The following is a 20,044-nucleotide window of genomic DNA, read 5'->3' on the forward strand; positions in this document are numbered from 1 at the left end:
GTGGGGGTTAAGAGGCATGTGCATCTAGGATTGATATGAATCAAAACCTAAAACAAACTTGGTATTTAAGCAATGCCAATAGGAGAATTGTGCAAAGAAAAACAATTGGCAAGCAACATGAAAACTAACTTTTCAACAAAATGGATAATGGAGCTGGGATTTCTTAAATTCAGTAGCCTCCGTGAACCAAAAAAGTACCTCTAGTGTGGGTATTAAAGGGAAAATATTTCATCAATAAAGTAAATTTACTATATGGGAAATGCTCTCTCTTATAACAGTGAGCCATAGTCATGGAGCAATCGTTTGGCTCTATGGTTGATTATTTAAATGAACTTGTAACAAAATGCCAACAGATGTATTATAACACATACAGAAATGGCTAATTTGATTAAGGTTATTACAGTTAACATTAAGGATCTTAATGTTGTAAATGATAAAAGGCTTGAGCTGAAATTAAAGAAAATCTCTTGCAAAAGGATAATGCAGACTTGCATTTTCTTAAAGTGGAACAAGAGCGTTCTTTCAGAGGCAGCTGGCTTCAGCACTGGATTAGAAGAAAGAGGGAAATGGATTGATTTTTTTTTTCCCTCCAGTGTGGCATTTCAACTGCAAACAATGGAAAGGCAAGGAAGGTACTTCTGAAAGGAACCCTAATGGGAAAAATGTGTGTACTTGGATCTAGATATACTCTTAATCCGGAGCAGATAGAATTCTTTAAGGGCTTAGAAAAGGTGAACTTACCGATAGCAGTTTCAATTCCAGAGTAAAACTGACAAGTGTGATAACATTTCTATGGAAAGCTGAATTTTTGGAAGTAAATTCACCAGTTATAAAGTTAAAACACTTAAATGTTAGTGGAGATGTTGGAGACACTCCTCCAGTGAAAGGAATAATGTAATCTAGTATACAACAACTACCTTGTGGCTGGTGGAAGTCAATGGCTAAGAAGATACCTATACCTGAAAGTCAACACTAAAATGTGAATTGGTCAAGACTAAATTTACAAACCTTTGTAATGGAAAATATTGTACTCTAGTCATAATTGCAGCAATATTAAGATTTTTTAACAAGTTTCATTCTTACTGAAAACACATTTTAAAAAAAAAAAGTTAAAATGATAAAACCAGACGGACATTTACTCAGATTCAGTTTTTAAAGGCATCTGATCTGGGTTCCAGAATTCTTGATAATGACTTTGATTTTAAAGACTTTATTTTCCAAATGGCTATTTCTGTAGATGCAATTTGTAGTCTTTTTAAATAGATAATATATATCTGTAGTAATAAGAATTTTTCAGTGTAGGTGTTTAAAAAGCAAGCCCTTATATCTCCAGATACAACTTATAATTGAATAGTGTGAGAAATGCTTCACTGAACAATATCAGGGCAAGCTTTTCATTTGACTAATAGTAACTTGTCTGAGCAAATCCCAGGACAAGTAATTTTATGATCTGTGGCTCTAGAGAGACTTATTCTTGATTAGGTAAAACCAAATGCAAGCTTTCTGTTATGAGCTGTCGCAGTAGAGAATTTCACCTGCCTGATGCTTAGGAGGAGCAATTACTTTTTCTGATAGAGAGTTGAAAGCAGAGAGAGGGATAAAGCCGGTGATTGGATACATTATACCGAGGTGGCTTTTAAAAAGCCATGTTTTCTATTCTTCCTAAGAAAGCAGGGAGAGCTGCAGAAAGCAACTTTTATGGCAGACGTTAAGGATCCCTGAAAGATTTTCTCCAGTATTTCTAATCTTGGCGGGTCTCCGTCTTCTCTCTCTCTCTCTCTCTCTCATGCAGATTTGGGTGAGGAAGACCAGTGACAGCACAAAAATGAGGATCTATCTGGGACAGCTACAGCGAGGGGTTTTTGTGATCCGCCGGCGATCAGCTGCATGACTGTCTGACTCTCTTCCTTGATCTTTTTTAAAAAAGAACCCTCTTACAGGGAATAGCAGTCTATCCACCCAGCCATAGCAACAGAGATGCTGTTATGGCCGCCTGAGAGACCGTTTGTGGCTGGCCACATCATCCCAATAGTCCTTAAGTCTCTAGTGACACTCAAGCACTGCCCTGGAGCCCTGGACTTCTTCTGGAGTTTTCCATAGTTTTCCAAGTTCTCCAAGCTTTTTTCATATTTCAGGAGACTATATTTAAGAAGACTCTGCATCATATTTTTCTCATCTTTATATCTTTGTACCGTGAAGCGTGTGTGTACATTGAAAACAACATAACTTAAGTTTTGAATCGGGGGGAAAAACCAGTTATTTTCCTTGTTGAAAGCTAGTTCTGTTTCTTCTGCAAAGCTTAGGGTGCTGAGCAGGAGGAGACTAATCCAACTAGCTTTCTCTATAACAACATGACATCGATTCTTTTGGATGAGCTGTTGAAAGATTTGCCCGTGCAATGAGGATTTTTTTAGGAAAGTGTGAAAAGTGTTCTGGAAACCTGTAACATGCTGATATTCCGGTTGATTTTGACCTGGTTAAACACAGTCTAACTTGGTGAATCCAAAGCTTCCTTTCTCGTCACATTAAAAACCCTTCAGATGAACAAACTGTGTGTGTCTATACTGCTACGCTACATTTCCATACGTAGATGAGTATAACCCAAAGGATTAACTGGACTATGCATGAGGCAGTGAGATTATATGAACAGCACAGTATAATCACTGATAATTTTACCTTTCAGTACTGTACATATAAGTTCCTTGAAATTGATGACTCGACTAATTAATGGGTCATACTGGAACAGTTGATGGTAACTTAGATATTAGATCTTTGCTCTCGAAAGGGCCTGATACAAAATGAAAAGCTGCATTGCTAGGCCTTGACAGTGTACATGAAGCCTAAATTCCCCAAATGTAATACAAAAGTTTCTCTTTCAAGGGTGTTGTAGTTGATAGAAACCAAGATGAGTCTCTACAGTGTCCTCTTTGGAAGTGCTGTAATTCTACAATATTTAACTGACAGTGGCATCCATTCAAGTGTGTTTAAACCACTTGGGTTCCTGGTAGCTATTTTCTAAAAATACTTGATTCACAAGTGGGCACTGATGGCCAGAGACCACCATGAAATGTGTTGATGCATCAACATGAACTATACAACAGATAGGAAAGAGTATCAAATTTCTGCCCTCGAAATGAATGAAACTGAGGTCTCCACCTGAAAATGTTGGGCAATGAGTTATAGTATGCTTCTTTTGTCAGTGTCTGTCACTTGGGGGTGGGAGAATTGGGGGGGAGGGGTCTTTAGTCTTGCTTTTAAAATGCCTTCTTGTTCATGATTAGGTTTGTATTTCCTTCGTATCTGGGTAAATGAAATATTTCAAATTACCTTTCTCCATTCCTTTTGTTTACTACAGTTGGGTGGGAGTGAAGTCCCAGTAATGAATCTGTGCATACACACTTGGGTCTTGGGTCCATGGTGGAATCTTAAGGCATGTCTACACTTACCAGTAAATCGACACTGCTGCAGTCGATGCAGCGAGTGTGGATTTAGCGGGTCTGGTGAAGACTCACTAACTTGATGGGAGAGCACTCTCCCATTGATGTGTGTACTCCACCTCCCCAAGAAGCGTAAGAGAAGTCGACAGGAGGCACTCTCCCGTCAACACAGCACAGTGTAGGCACCACGGTAAGTGCATCTAACTCTGTCAACTTCAGTTACACTATTCTGATGATATGTCTGGGGGGAGAAAGCAGAAGGAGACTCCGCTGGTTGGAAGGCATGAGATACACTGTCCTGAGATGGGGGGGTTCCACGACCACCACTCCCAAGAGAAGGAGGCGGGTGGTGGTGGTCGGGGACTCTCTCCTCTGGGGGACTGAGTCATCTATCTGCCGCCCTGACCGGGAAAACCGAGAAGTCTGCTGCTTGCCGGGGGCTAAGATTTGTGATGTGACGGAGAGACTGCCGAGACTCATCAAGCCCCTCGGATCGCTACCCCTTCCTGCTCCTCCACGTGGGCACCAATGATACTGCCAAGAATGACCTTGAGCGGATCACTGCGGACTACGTGGCTCTGGGAAGAAGGATAAAGGAGTTTGAGGCGCAAGTGGTGTTCTTGTCCATCCTCCCTGTGGAAGGAAAAGGCCTGGGTAGGGACCGTCGAATCGTGGAAGTCAACGAATGGCTACGCAGGTGGTGTTGGAGAGAAGGCTTTGGATTCTTTGACCATGGGATGGTGTTCCATGAAGGAGGAGTGCTGGGCAGAGACGGGCTCCACCTTACGAAGAGAGGGAAGAGCATCTTTGCGAGCAGGCTGGCTAACCTAGTGAGGAGGGCTTTAAACTAGGTTCACCGGGGGAAGGAGACCAAAGCCCTGAGGTAAGTGGGAAAGCGGGATACCGGGAGGAAGCACAGGCAGGAACATCTGTGGGGGGGGGGGGGGGGGGCTCCTGCCTCATACTGAGAATGAGGGGCGATCAGCAGGTTATCTCAAGTGCTTATATACGAATGCACAAAGCCTTGGAAACAAGCAGGGAGAACTGGAGGTCCTGGTGATGTCAAGGAATTATGACGTGATTGGAATAACAGAGACTTGGTGGGATAACTCACATGACTGGAGTACTGTCATGGATGGTTATAAATTGTTCAGGAAGGACAGGCAGGGCAGAAAAGGTGGGGGAGTAGCACTGTATGTAAGGGAGCAGTATGACTGCTCAGAGCTCCAGTACGAAACTGTAGAAAAACCTGAGTGTGTCTGGATTAAGTTTAGAAGTGTGAGCAACAAGAGTGATGTAGTGGTGGGAGTCTGCTATAGACCACCGGACCAGGGGGATGAGGTGGATGAGGCTTTCTTCCGGCAGCTTGCAGAAGCTACTAGATCGCACGCCCTGGTTCTCATGGGTGACTTTAATTTTCCTGATATCTGCTGGGAGAGCAATACAGCAGTGCATAGACAATCCAGGAAGTTTTTGGAAAGCGTAGGGGACAATTTCCTGGTGCAAGTGCTAGAGGAGCCAATTAGGGGGGGAGCTTTTCTTGACCTGCTGCTCACAAACCGGGAAGAATTAGTGGGGGAAGCAAAAGTGGATGGGAATCTGGGAGGCAGTGACCATGAGTTGGTTGAGTTCAGGATCCTGACACAGGGAAGAAAGGTAAGCAGCAGGATACGGACCCTGGACTTCAGGAAAGCAGACTTCGACTCCCTCAGGGAACGGATGGGTAGGATCCCCTGGGGGACTAACATGAAGGGGAAAGGAGTCCAGGAGAGCTGGCTGTATTTCAAGGAATCCCTGTTGAGGTTACAGGGACAAACCATCCCGATGTGTCGAAAGAATAGTAAATATGGCAGGCTACCAGCTTGGCTTAACGGTGAAATCCTAGCAGATCTTAAACATAAAAAAGAAGCTTACAAGAAGTGGAAGGTTGGACATATGACCAGGGAAGAGTATAAAAATATTGCTCGGGCATGTAGGAATGAAATCAGGAGGGCCAAATCGCACCTGGAGCTGCAGCTAGCGAGAGATGTCAAGAGTAACAAGAAGGGTTTCTTCAGGTATGTTGGCAACAAGAAGAAAGCCAAGGAAAGTGTGGGCCCCTTAATGAATGAGGGAGGCAACCTAGTGACAGAGGATGTGGAAAAAGCTAATGTACTGAATGCTTTTTTTGCCTCTGTCTTCACTAACAAGGTCAGCTTCCAGACTGCTGCACTGGGCATCACAACATGGGGAATAGATGGCCAGCCCTCTGTGGAGAAAGAGGTGGTTAGGGACTATTTAGAAAAACTGGACATGCACAAGTCCATGGGGCCGGACGAGTTGCATCCGAGAGTGCTAAAGGAATTGGCGGCTGTGATTGCAGAGCCATTGGCCATTATCTTTGAAATCTCGTGGCGAACGGGGGAAGTCCCGGATGACTGGAAAAAGGCTAATGTAGTGCCAATCTTTAAAAAAGAGGAGGAGGATCCTGGGAACTACAGGCCATTCAGCCTCACCTCATTCCACGGAAAAATCATGGAGCAGGTCCTCAAAGAATCAATCCTGAAGCACTTACATGAGAGGAAAGCGATCAGGAACAGTCAGCATGGATTCACCAAGGGAAGGTCATGCCTGACTAATCTAATCACCTTCTATGATGAGATTACTGGTTTTGTGGATGAAGGGAAAGCAGTGCATGTATTGTTCCTTGACTTTAGCAAAGCTTTTGACACGGTCTCCCACAGTATTCTTGTCAGCAAGTTAAAGAAGTATGGGCTGGATGAATGCACTATAAGGTGGGTAGAAAGTTGGCTAGATTCTCGGGCTCAACGGGTAGTGATCAATGGCTCCATGTCTAGTTGGCAGCCGGTGTCAAGTGGAGTGCCCCAGGGGTCGGTCCTGGGGCCGGTTTTGTTCAATATCTTCATAAATGATCTGGAGGATGGTGTGGATTGCACTCTCAGCAAATTTGCGGATGATACTAAACTGGGAGGAGTGGTAGATACGCTGGAGGGCAGGGATAGGATACAGAGGGACCTAGACAAATTGGAGGATTGGGCCAAAAGAAATCTGATGAGGTTCAATAAGGATAAGTGCAGGGTCCTGCACTTAGGACGGAAGAACACAATGCACAGCTACAGACTAGGGACTGAATGGCTAGGCAGCAGTTCTGCGGAAAAGGACCTAGGGGTGACAGTGGATGAGAAGCTGGATATGAGTCAGCAGTGTGCCCTTGTTGCCAAGAAGGCCAATGACATTTTGGGATGTATAAGTAGGGGCATAGCAAGCAGATCGAGGGACGCGATCGTCCCCCTCTATTCGACATTGGTGAGGCCTCATCTGGAGTACTGTGTCCAGTTTTGGGCCCCACACTACAAGAAGGATGTGGATAAATTGGAAAGAGTCCAGCGAAGGGCAACAAAAATGATTAGGGGTCTGGAACACATGACTTATGAGGAGAGGCTGAGGGAACTGGGATTGTTTAGTCTGCCGAAGAGAAGAATGAGGGGGGATTTGATAGCTGCTTTCAACTACCTGAGAGGTGGTTCCAGAGAGGATGGTTCTAGACTATTCTCAGTGGTAGAAGAGTACAGGACAAGGAATAATGGTCTCAAGTTGCAGTGGGGGAGGTTTAGGTTGGATATTAGGAAAAACTTTTTCACTAGGAGGGTGGTGAAACACTGGAATGCGTTACCTAGGGAGGTGGTAGAATCTCCTTCCTTAGAAGTTTTTAAGGTCAGGCTTGACAAAGCCCTGGCTGGGATGATTTAATTGGGGATTGGTCCTGCTTTGAGCAGGGGGTTGGACTAGATGACCTCCTGAGGTCCCTTCCAACCCTGATATTCTATGATTCTATTCACGTAACTGAAGTTGCGTAAGTTGGATCGATTTACTGCAGTAGTGTAGACTAGCCCTTAGAGATGAGCATCTGATAACTAGCTGTGAGACTGAGTCATTTTACGTGTTATGTTTGGAGTCTCTGCCACCTCTGCACCTTTCCCAAGGTGAGAATGGGAGGAAGTCTGTTGCCCACTTCTCGAAGGCTCTTTGAGTTCAGTTAACAGCATGCTTAATGCAATGCTCTGCTTCTGAGAGACAGGTTTTTATAAGTTGATGTACCAAACAGGATTTGTCACTGAGCCTTAAAACATGAATATCATGGTTCTTATAAATAAAATAATATTGCGTAAATAGGATTCCCTACGGAATGAATTGTGTGTTTCTGAATTAATTGTGTGTGGAGGAGGCAGATGGGGACCTGGGATCAACAAAGGGCAGGAATCCTGTCAGTCCATTAGTATCAGATGTCCTAGATGTACATAGAAGGAAGCCATCACTAAACACTTTTGGTGATGTTTTTTGTTCCACACTTATGCAAGTATCGGATACTATCTAAGCCAGGCACAATGTGGACATGGGGTTGTAGAAGCCTCAGTGCACAGCTTTGACTGTGCACCTCATCTTGATCAGCAACCTCCCCTTCTGTTGTAATCCTGGGTTTTGCTTGACCAGTGGCTGCTGTAATGATCTTCCCACCAACCTCCATCCTTCCGCCTTGCGGAGGAGGAGGGAAACTGATGTCTGACTTAGTACTCATGTTCCGATTAGGTCATGTTTAATGGATTAACCTAACACATTCTCCCCCTCCTGTGTGTTCAGTGTTACTGGTATGTTAAAGATGCCCTGTAACATTCTCGCTAGCTTGATGGCAATATTTTGAGCTATTGTGGCTGATGTGAGGGAGTAGCTGGAGAAGATAATCTTAAGTATATTAAGTATTAACGGAGGGTAAGTGAACAAAGTGGGGGAGGAAGTAAACTTAGTATGTGTGCCTTGAAGGAGAGGTTGCTCCTCTCAGTGGGCAAGGAGAAGGGTTTGATGGGATGTTCTCCATAGCTCATCAGTGCTGCCATCATGGCAAATAAGGGTCAAAACTTGGTCTCAACCTCATCCCATGTGCACATGCTGGTCTTAGATCCCTAAAATGGCCATATATATCTAATACTGAGACACGAAAACCTGTGTTGAATGCTTACAGCAGCATTGGAATACTGTCACTCTGTGCTCTTCCAGGTATTTGCCCCCAAGTTCTAATATTCCCTTTGGCTTTTGCCTGAGTTCCTTCTAAACCCTGTCCTATTCCACAGCTGCCTTTGAATTTCAGTCCTTCCTGATTTTGACCATTTGGAGTAGCGCCAGTGTGCAGCAATCTTTTCTAGTGAGATTTTTACAAGGTTCTAATGAAAATGTCCCCTCCCATTATGTTCTGGCAATTTTCCTTTTCTGCTTCATTTGTGACGTGGGAGAACGTTTCTTGCCTACCCTGGCCATTGCACAAATTAGACACCCCACCCCAAAAAAGGCCTGTGGGAAAACTATTTTTCAAACAACTTGTCCTATGGTGGGCTGCATGTATTTGTTGTCTCTGGTCTTATATTCATGAAACACCTTGTACTTAGGAGGTACTAAGCTTTTAATACTAAAAGAGGATTGTACTTCAAAATGTTTTATGGTTGGGATAAAGAGGGTAGACACTGTGGAGAATAGGCTTGGAGAAAAATACAGTCCAGTTCACTTTTTCTAACCTGTCATTTTGTAAGTTTTCCTTCTCCCTTCCCAAAGGGGGCACATTAGGGTTCTGATGCAACTTTTAAATCGGAGCTGGCATCTCCATAAAATGACACTTTCCACTATAACATCACTTGGAAGGTTCAAACCCTAAATGAATAGACTAGGGCTGTCAAGCGATTACAAAGTTCACTGTGGGATTGCACTGTTAAATAATAATAGAAATCCAAGATATTTAAATAAATGGTTTTCTACATTTTCAAATATTTTTATTTCAATTACCACACAGAATACAAAGTGTACAGTGCTCACTTTATTTTTGATTGCAAATATTTGTATTGTAAAGTATTTTTCAATTCACTTAGTACAAGTACTGTAGTGCAATCTCTTTATTATGAAAGTTGAACTTACAAATGTAGAATTATGTACAAAAAAACTGCATTCAAAAACAAAACAATGTAAACTTTAGAGCCTAGAAAGTCCACTTAGTCCTCCTACTTGTTCAGCCAATCACTCAGAGTTTGTTTACACTTACTGGGGGATCCACAAGCGGCTATCGATACATCAGCGGTCAATTTAGGGGGTCTAAAAGATCCGTTAAATCGACAGCAGATTGCTCTCCCATTGTCTCCTGTACTCCACCAGATCGAGAAGAATAGGGTGAGTCGATAGGAGAGCATCTCCCATCAATATTGCATAGTGTGGACCCCGCATAAAGTAGATCTAAGCTATGTTGATTTGAGTGACGCTATTCATGTAACTCAAATTGCGTAGCTTAGACTCCCTACCCCCCCCCCCCCGCAGTGTAAACAAGGCCTCAGATAAACAAGTTTGTTTATATTTGCAGGAGATAATGCTCCCCACTTCTTATTCACAATGGCATCTGAAGGTGAGAACAGGCATTCATATGGCACTGTTATCGCCAGCATCACAAGAGATTTACGTGCCAGATGTGCTAAAGATTCATATGTCCCTTCATGCTTCAAACACCATTCTAGGGGACATGCATCCATGCTGATGACGGGTTCTGCTAGATAACGATCCAAAGCAGTGCAGACGGACACATGTTCATTTTCATCATCTGAGTCAGATGCCACCAGCAGAAGGTTGATTTTCCTTTTTCGTAGTTCAGGTTCTGTAATTTCCACATCAGTGTGTTGCGCTTCTAAAACTTCTGGAAGCGTGCTCCACACTTCGTCCCTCTAAGATTTTGGAAGGCACTTCAGATTCTTAAACCTTGGGTTGAGTGCTGTAGCTATCTTTAGAAATTTCACATTGGTACCTTCTTAATGTTTTGTCAAATCTGCAGTGAAAGTGTTCTTAAAATGAACAACATGCTGGGTCATCACCCAAGGGTGCTATAACATGAAATCTACGGCAGAATGCAGGTAAAACAGCAGGGAACATACAATTCTCCCCCAAGGAGTTCAGTCGTAAATTTAATTAATGCATTATTTTTTTAATGAGCGTTGTCAGTGTGGAAGCATGTCCTCTAGAATGGTGGCCGAAGCATGAAGAGGCATACGAATGTTTAGCATATTTGGCATGTAAATACCTTGCAATGCCAGCTACAAAAGTGCCATGCGAATGCCTGTTCTCACTTTCAGGTGACATTGTAAATAACAAACGGGCAGCATTGTCTCCCATAAATGTAAACAAACTTGTTTTTCTTAGTGATTGGCTGAACAAGGAGTAGGACTGAGTGGACTTGTAGGCTTGTAAAAACTTGTAAAGTTTTACATTGTTTTGTTTTTGAATGCAGTTATGTAACAAAAAAATCTACATTTGTAAGTTGCACTTTCACAATAAGGAGATTGCACTACAGTACTTGTATGAGGTGAATTGAAAAATACTATTTATTTTATCATTTCTATAGTGCAAATATTTGTAATAAAAATAATATAAAGTGAGCACTGTACACTTTGTACTCTGTGTTGTAATTGAAATCAATATATTTGAAAATGTGGAAAAACATCCCAAAATATTTAAATTTCAATTGGTATTCTATTGTTTAACTGTGCGATTAAAACTGTAATTAATCAGGTTTTTTTGAGTTAATGGCATGGATTAACTGCAATTGAGAGACAGCTCTAGAATAGACAAAACAAATGTTTGCTACATGTTTGAGAAATATTTAACTTATTATGAATACTAGCATAAAATTATTAATTTGACTTGGTTTTGAAAGGTGAATGTAGAAAGGGTGGTCCTCATTCCAAAAATAAACGCTCTTCAGGAAGACTAAACTGCAGTCTGTTATAGACTCATGTAAGGCATTTGTTTCCCTTTCCTTTTTAAAGGAGGTGTGACTGCAAAGACCTCAGTTTTCATCTTAAGGATTTATTGAACAATTTTAATAATTCAAATATATTGGAGCACAAAAACTTCCTTTTATTGAAGGGGGGTTAACCATGATCAAGTGAATCCACTTTCTATGGGATTTGGCTGCTTAACTCCCTTAGGATCCTCCAAAACTCCACATCAAAAGATCTGCATTGGAAGATTACAAAATAGGCCAAATACAAGAGGAAACAAGATTTTCAGGCTCAAGCACTTAGGCTGGGATATTTTTAGTGCCTAGGTTATTTTAGGAGCACAAATTATTAACTTCCACTGGAATTGGTTTGCAGGTCACTTTTTTTCCAGATCTGAAGAAGAGCATTGTGTAGTTTGAAAGCTTGTCTCTACATGTGTCTCAGGTCACCAAGGTACTTCTCAAAATCCCACATTAAGTGCATAAAGTATTCTATAGCAAAAGAACACTGTGTACTGACAGCTTAAAGAGCATGTTAGTTCCTAGCTGCTTTTGTTAACTGGATAATTGACACTCCACTGTATTTAAAATGGTAGGGACCAATTGTCTTTCCATTTGCCATTGTTCCAGGAGAGCAAAAAGATCAACCTTTACAGGAAGAGTGAAACTTATAAGGGATTTGTAGTTTTGTGGTGTTTGGAGTCAGTCTGGATCAGGACTTCAGTGTGTCTAATATTTGTACTTCATGGTTCTATCAAACATCCATCCAGACCTCTTATCCTTCAGAATAATCCTGCTTTATTTCCACCTTCTCTGAGCAACAGCATGGATAAAAAATATTTTTTTAATTTTTATTTACATTACCTTTCTCTTTAAAAAATACATTTAAATTCAAATTTAAATTAAAATTATGTTGAAGCCTAAACTTCAATCTATTAAAACCCTTTAACTAAAAAAAAAAAAAAAAAAAAAAAAAGCCACATCAACAAACCCTCACATTTCAATGAGTTAAAGGGTAAGGTTTTTAATGTTACCCATAAAAGCAGGCATGGGAGGAGACATCTTAACCTTTTTGAGGTCAACTCAAGCTTTAAAAAGGTCACAATGTCATATACCACATTAGGCATCTGTAAAGATGCTGGTTCTGGCGGGACCCAACTGAGAGTGGCAATTCAGGACAAATTGCTTAAAGCAGGGCCGTTACAGCCCAAGGCTGGGGTTTCTGTGCACACCAAGACAAACCAAACCAGCCAAACAGAGAAGACTTTGGTTTTACCCCACTGGCTAACCATAAGTCACACAAGCAATTCCCTTTAATGCCCCAGTTTCCCAGTATCACAACCAGTGCCACTCGTTATGGGGACAGATGGTTATGAAAACCAATACCCCAGCAAAAGAAAAATGGTTCTCCTGATCCCAAAGGACCAAGCCCCAGACCCAGGTCAATATACAAATCAGATCTTACCCACAAATCACATTGTTGCCAATTCTTCAGAATCTAAAATCTAAAGGTTTATTCATAAAAGGAAAAGATCTAGATGGGAGCTAGAATTGGATAAATGGAATCAATGACATACAGTAATGGCAAAGTTCTTGGATCAGGCTTGCAGCAGTGATGGAATAAACTGCAGGTTCAAATCAAGTCTCTGGAGAACATCCACAGCTGCGATGGGTCATTCAGTCCTTGGTTCAAAGCTTCAGTGTAACAAAGTTCCTCCAGAGCTAAGAAGCAGGACTGAAGACCAGATGGAGGAGCTGCAGCAGCTTTTTATAGTCTCTTGCCGTGTGGTCTCTGCTTTCTTTGTACCAAAGACAAGCTGTCCATCACATGGCCTGGAAAAACCTCAGAGTCCTGTCCATAGGCAGGTCCCTGCGTGCCTTGCTGAGTCACAAGGCGTGTCTGCCTTCTCTCAATGGGTCAGTTGTATAGCTGATGGTCCTTAATGGGCCATCAAGCAGGCTAGGCAGAGCTGACACCAAGTGGTCTGGGGTGTCACCCAGAAGCACAGCATAAGTTTGAAATACAGACAGTATAGAGCCAATATTCATAACTTCAACTACAAAATTGATACACACATATAGACAGCATAATCATAACCAGCAAACCATAACCTTGTCTGAGACACCTTATTTGACCCCCTTTATACAAGATTTGGTGCCACTACAGGACCTTGGTTGCAACCATGTTCTATATGGTCCCAGTTCAAGTAAATAACGTGACAACATCTATTTTCAAAAAGAAAAGGAGGACTTGTGGCACCTTAGAGACTAACAAATTTATTTGAGCACAAGCTTTCGTGAGCTACAGCTCATTTCATAGAATGCATGCAGTGGAAAGTGGACTTTATTTTCCACTGCATGCATCCGATGAAATGAGCTGTAGCTCACGAAAGCTTATGCTCAAATAAATTTGTTAGTCTCTAAGGTGCCAAAAGTCCTCCTTTTCTTTTTGCGGATACAGACTAACACGGCTGCTACTCTGAAACCCATCTATTTTCAGTCTTTACAAGAAAGCAAATGCTGGTATTCATATTTTTTCAAAGTGTATTTGTTGTGGACAATATATTTTGCCTTATGTACTTTTTGATTTCAGTTTAGCAGGTGCAGAGAGAATATAGTCTTCATTTTGGACTAGTTCATTCAAAGTTGAGAAATCAATTGGGAGCTGAAAAGCAGGAAAGCTTATTTTCCTCTTCCACTCTATGAATGAAAACCACATTGGAGAGGATGAGATCAACTAATTTTTAAAAACCTGAAGGAAGGGGGACCCAGATTTTGACAATCTGACCCATAAGGCAAAGAAACAACGGTAAAATGCTGTTTTTGTATGCTTCTAATTTATTCCATTTTCCTTCTAAACGCTGCATGACACAAATCAAGGGTAAAAAAAAAATCTAGTAAATGCATCATTCACATTTTCTAACACTAGAAAATAAGAATCTGAATAAATGTATGTTAAGCTAGATAATTGTTTAAACGTGGTTAGGTATAAAGTATGCTCCTGGTTACCAAAAAGAAACCAATTTAGGTTAATTTGCAAACATATTGCACTGGGCAGCACAGCATAGGGAGCAGGTGGCCAGCCCTCTGTGGAGAAAGAAGTGATTCGGGACTATTTAGAAAAGCTGGACATGCACAAGTCGATGGGGCCGAATGCGCTGCATCCGAGAGTGCTAAAGGAGCTGGCGGATGTGATTGCAGAGCCATTGGCCATTTATCTTTGAAAACTCATGGCCATCGGGGGAAGTCCCGGAAGACTGGAAAAAGGCTAATGTAGTGCCAATCTTTAAAAAAGGGAAGAAGGAGGATCCAGGGAACTACAGGCCAGTCAGCCTCACCTCAGTCCCCGGAAAAATCATGGAACAGGTCCTCAAGGAATCCATTCTGAAGCACTTAGACAAGAGGAAAGCGATCAGGAACAGTCAGCATGGATTCACCAAGGGAAAGTCATGCCTGACTAATCTAATTGCCTTCTATGATGAGATAACTGGTTCTGTGGATGAAGGGAAAGCAGTGGACATGTTATTCCTTGACTTTAGCAAAGCTTTTGACACAGTCTCCCACAGTATTCTTGTCAGCAAGTTGAAGTATGGGCTGGATGAATGCACTATAAGGTGGGTAGAAAGCTGGCTAGATTGTTGGGCTCAACGGGTAGTGATCAATGGCTCCATGTCTAGTTGGCAGCCGGTATCAAGTGGAGTGCACCAAGGGTCGGTCCTTGGGCCGGTTTTGTTCAATATCTTCATTAATGATCTGGAGGATGGTGTGGATTGCACCCTCAGCAAGTTTGCGGATGACACTAAACTGGGAGGAGTGGTAGATACGCTGGAGGGTAGGGATAGGATACAGAGGGACCTAGACAAATGGGAGGATTGGGCCAAAAGAAATCTGATGAGGTTCAACAAGGACAAGTGCAGAGTCCTGCACTTAGGACGGAAGAATCCCATGCACCATTACAGACTAGGGACCAAGCGACTAGGCAGCAGTTCTGCAGAAAAGGACCTAGGGGTTACAGTGGACGAGAAGTTGGATATGAGTCAACAGTGTGCCCTTGTTGCCAAGAAGGCCAATGGCATTTTGGGGTGTATAAGTAGGGGCATTGCCAGCAGATCGAGGGACATGATCGTCCCCTCTATTCGACATTGGTGAGGCCTCATCTGGAGTACTGTGTCCAGTTTTGGGCCCCACACTACAAGAAGGATGTGGAGAAATTGGAGAGAGTCCAGTGAAGGGCAATAAAAATGGTTAGGGGTCTGGAACACATGACTTATGAGGAGAGGCTGAGGGAACTGGGATTGTTTAGTCTACGGAAGAGAAGAATGAGGGGGGATTTGACAGCTGCTTTTAACTACCTGAAAGGTGGATCCAAAGAGGATGGATCTAGAGTATTCTCAGTGATAGCAGATGACAGGACAAGGAGTAATGGTCTCAAGTTGTAGTGGGGGAGATTTAGGTTAGATATTAGGAAAAACTTTTTCACTAGGAGGGTGGTGAAACACTGGAATGCGTTACCTAGAGAGGTGGTGGAATCCCCTTCCTTAGAAGTTTTTAAGGTCAGGCTTGACAAAGCCCTGGCTGGGATGATTTAGTTGGGATTGGTCCTGCTCTGGGCAGGAGGTTAGACTAGATGGCCTCCAGAGGTCCCTTCCAACTCTGATATTCTATGATTCTGTGATTTTTATACTGTTTTAATTGTTATACCAACCAATGAGAATGAAGTCTTGAAAAATAACTAGAAAGTACAAAAGCAAAACACAATTGAGTGGGGTGGTTTAAAGTGAAGGTTCCCGCTTTTACCCATGATTAAAGTCCTTGCTTTTAATCAGTTCTCCCTGCTGTCCAGAGGAGTTGGGGAAAGGCTGGAACAAAACACTGTGGACAATGCTGCATTTCCAGTGTGCTAATGTAATGAAAGCATATGTAAAGAAGTTCAAGCTGCTTTAGGGAGAAGCTACCTCCACCCATAGTGCACTTGAACAATTATTCAGTACTATGTCATAGACAGGAATCAGTGCCTTTCTGATCACGAACCGCCAGTTATACTTGTAATGTGGATGGGCCTAACAAGGGAACTACAAAAGGCAAAAACCATTCTCTGAGGGAGAAGCTTTTGAATCAAAGCCTCTTTTGCACATATGCACAACAGAAAATTCTCCCTCACACCTCCAGCGGTAGAGAGGGTAACGGTGCTTAACATTCATATGGACACAGTGTCCTGATATGATGTATTAACTTCAGTATGACAGTTCCCAAAGCGGCAAGCAGCTGTGAAGATATAGAATGCTAGTTGATAACACTGAGTCAGGTGGAGTAAATGCACAAAGATCAGCATAAACATAGGTGGAAAACATACTCTGCCAAAAAGGACTCCTACGGTGTTAAAACCTTATTTCTAAAATAGAGACTCTATACCCTAGTGATTTTACAAATTAAGGTTTATAACGTGTACTGCAAAAAAAAAAAAAAAAAGCCTTACCCATAATTTTAAAAGAGCATTTATTAAAACCCAGGAATAGGTCTACGCACACAGAGCAGTGGTTTCTAAAAATATTAATTCAATAGTGTAGCTTATCGCTACTGAGGATGGTAAATCAGCCTTGCAAAACAGACGTGAATAATTACCAGCCCTGGCATGATCTACTAGGCCTGCCCTTTACTAGAACAATGAAAAAACATATTCCCTCCCTCCCTCTATTAAAGTAGGTTGGGAGAGAAGAACTGGGCAGGTCTGAAGTGAAATACAAAGGCATACCACTTAATGACTCTTCCTGCTTTCTGCCTGAAGAAGTTAGGAGAAATAGCCTATCGAGGAAAATGTTGTGGTATGCTACTTAATCCTGCCTCATGTAACCGCTTAAATTCCCCCTCCCTTTGCAGGTGCTTTGCTGTCATGTCCTCTCTTCTCGCTGGAGAGATAACAGGGATTCCCAGTCCTTCCCAAGCCTTGTGGGAATGGAGCACTTGGCTCAGTCATTCTCTCTGTCTTGTGTGTCCCGTTGCTGGGAGGTGACAGACATTCTGGGTTGCAAACCCCATTGATGCTCGGTTCTCTTCTTTCCAGCAGACCTGGAGGGTGTTGGTGTCCTGACTCTTCTGGTGCCTGGCCCAGGGCGGGAGGGGCTGAGATGAAAACGAGGTGGCTGAGCTGATTTCAGATAAGAGAAAGAGATGGTGCTGTGAAAGGGAAGCCTGGAGATGATTTAGCAGGGCTTGTTGGCTTTGTCTTGAGGGTGCTTGTGCCCTCACTTTGCCACAGTGAGCCGTCTAGATGTTCAGGGTTCAAATCTGCTACTGATTCCCAGCGAGCAGCAAGGCTGGTCCTTTTCACTGTCTGTGTTCAGGAGGCTGTGACCTCTTCTGAAGTCGGCATCGCCACAGCTTTCCATGCCTCTCGCTTCTAGGCAGGGTGTACTGTAACAGGCTCTGCAAAGGGTTACCCTCAGCCACCCAAGAGCTGCGGGTCTGACAGAACATGACAACCTGCTTGCTTAGTGTTTGGGGTGAGCTGGGCTCCGTAAACATAGTGAACTTCACTATTACACCTGAGCTCCATAAAGTGCACTAGCTTCTTATTTGTGGCTTGCTACAATTCAAAGTACCAGTATTAATCTGCAAAGCCCCTATAGGGTCTACGTCCTGACTATCTAAAGTAACCTACAGTATTTACTTTCTCTCTGTTCCTGAGATGAGTTGAGGTGTTTCTGTTAACAAGCCCTAGATCTGAATTATATGGACAAAAGGCAGGCTAGTTTTGGTGAATGTTGTTCACATCTAGAAAAGGAGTACTTGTGGCACCTTAGAGACTAACCAATTTATTAGAGCATAAGCTTTCGTGAGCTACAGCTCACTTCATCAGATGCATATCGTGGAAACTGCAGCAGGCTTTATATATACACAGAGAATATGAACCAATACCTCCTCCCACCCCACTGTCCTGCTGGTAATAGCTTATCTAAAGTGATCATCAGGTTGGGCCATTTCCAGCACAAATCCAGGTTTTCTCACCCTCCACCCCCCCACACAAATTCACTCTCCTGCTGGTGATAGCCCATCCAAAGTGACAACTCTTTACACAATGTGCATTGACAATCTAGAGCTCTCTCCCCTTCACAAATCACCACGTCTTGACCATCAGGGCAGTGCAGGGCTTGTCTGTCTGTCCAGGCTTTCACTGGATGTAGAAGTCTGTGCCATTGTCGTTTCTGTTGCATCAGGCTGCCAATGTAATATGCTGTTTAAATGTTGAGTGTATTGATGCAAATATACCTGGAGCCTCAGGGAATGGATCATATTTTTATAAATACACAAGTGCTTTATTCCAGTAAACCTTTACGGTGCTTCTGGCTTTCAATATCTCTATGTTATCTATCTTATTATCCCGTAAAGACAATACACGCAATGCTTCACATAAGGGCCAGCCTTTGGTCACCTGGAAGGATGAAATGTATTGTTGTTCATGCTCAGTATAATTTGACTATAATATACGTGCCAGGCATCATATCCCAGGAGAGAACATTATTTCATATCCTAGTCTGCTGTCAACCTGGGGTACAATGCACAGAGTCCAAGAACTAAACACAGTGTGCTATTTTTATTGCTCTCAGGACAGCACACCAGTACCGTTCTGCAACAAACTGCTTTTTATTTAGTATTTGAACACTGCAAGAGCAGGGACCTCTTGGCTAGAGGCCAAGCAGAGCAGGGACCTCTTGTGCTAGGCAGGGCACAGTTGCATTGTAACTGACAGGCCCTGTCACAGTTTACAATCTGAAAGATGAGGCATGAGGTGTATGAGACAGACAAGTGGGTTGGGGTGGGAGGAGGAGGAGAGAAAATAGCATAAATTATTGGCTGTGCATTGCTCTCAGTTGATTGAGAGCAGAAATGACAGCTCACCACCTGCCTAACCTTTACCAGATTCTCTCTCCCTGGTGATGGGGGGATGCTCTGCAAGTCTGCCTCAGTCTGTTCCTCAAAATAAATTAAATAAAATAAACCAGCTGCATTTCCAAAGGCAGATGAACGAATCACAGGAATAAAATGATGCTTAACAGTTGGGCGGGGGGGTAGGGTTTTTTTTTATTTATTTTTCTTCCCAGGATAAAGTTTCTGCAAAAAGAGCTTTGTGTGAGAAGGTTGACCTTTGGGATGAGTACTAGGGTGCAGCTGTAACAAATAGGGAAGATGTTCTCAGAAGAAGCAGCCGTGCAAGACAGGAGCATGTTGCCCATTCTTAACTGCTCATGGTGCACTCAGCATAGCCACCAGCTTCATCAGACAAGGGGAAAGGCCTCACATGTTTAACTAAACACAGGGCTCACCTCACTTGGTACGGATGATTTCCCCACTATGGCAGAGGAACCTCAGAGTCACGAACTGACCAGTCACCCACACACCGCATTTGGAACTGGAAGTACACAATCAGGCAGCAGCAGAGACGAAAAAATAAAGCAAATACAGGACCGTACTGTGTTAAACGTAAACTACTAAAGAAATAAAGGGAAAGCAGCATTTTTCTTCTACATAGTAAAGTTTCAAAGCTGGATTAAGTCAATGTTCAGTTGTAAACTTTTGAAAGAACAACCATAATGTTTTGTTCGGTTTCGAACAACCTCCATTCCCGAGGTGTTCGTAACTCTGAGGTTCTACTGTACCACCATTGGCAGAGGGTCCAAAAGCCGAATGGCCAATTGAGACCGCACTGGTCTCTCAAGAGGGAGGCTGACATACATTGGCAGTTCAGGGTGGGGAAAGTTTGCCCTGCGGTCACTTGTCTCGTATGTGGCCTGAATAGTCAATACATCTG

The 20,044-nt window shown here is 42.8% G+C and overlaps 1 protein-coding gene across 5 annotated transcripts in view; it reads left to right on the forward strand.

Moving 5' to 3' along the window:
- The window catches only part of SUDS3 (SIN3A corepressor complex component SDS3), a 29,882-nt gene extending 27,333 nt beyond the window's left edge, over window positions 1–2,549 (forward strand). For 2 of the 5 annotated variants that reach the window (XM_073313667.1, XM_073313668.1), the window contains one exon: window positions 1,793–2,549. In XM_073313667.1, the coding sequence (XP_073169768.1) occupies window positions 1,793–1,891 (99 nt within the window). In that variant the 3' untranslated portion in view covers window positions 1,892–2,549. The remainder of the gene's footprint in view (window positions 1–1,792) is intronic. The other 3 variants (XM_073313671.2, XM_073313669.1, XM_073313670.1) reach the window with 3 other exon arrangements.
- The last annotated feature ends 17,495 nt before the right edge of the window (window positions 2,550–20,044 follow it).

This window comes from Lepidochelys kempii, chromosome 15 (assembly GCF_965140285.1).
Source record: "Lepidochelys kempii isolate rLepKem1 chromosome 15, rLepKem1.hap1, whole genome shotgun sequence".
Classification (NCBI taxonomy): Eukaryota; Metazoa; Chordata; order Testudines; family Cheloniidae; genus Lepidochelys; species Lepidochelys kempii.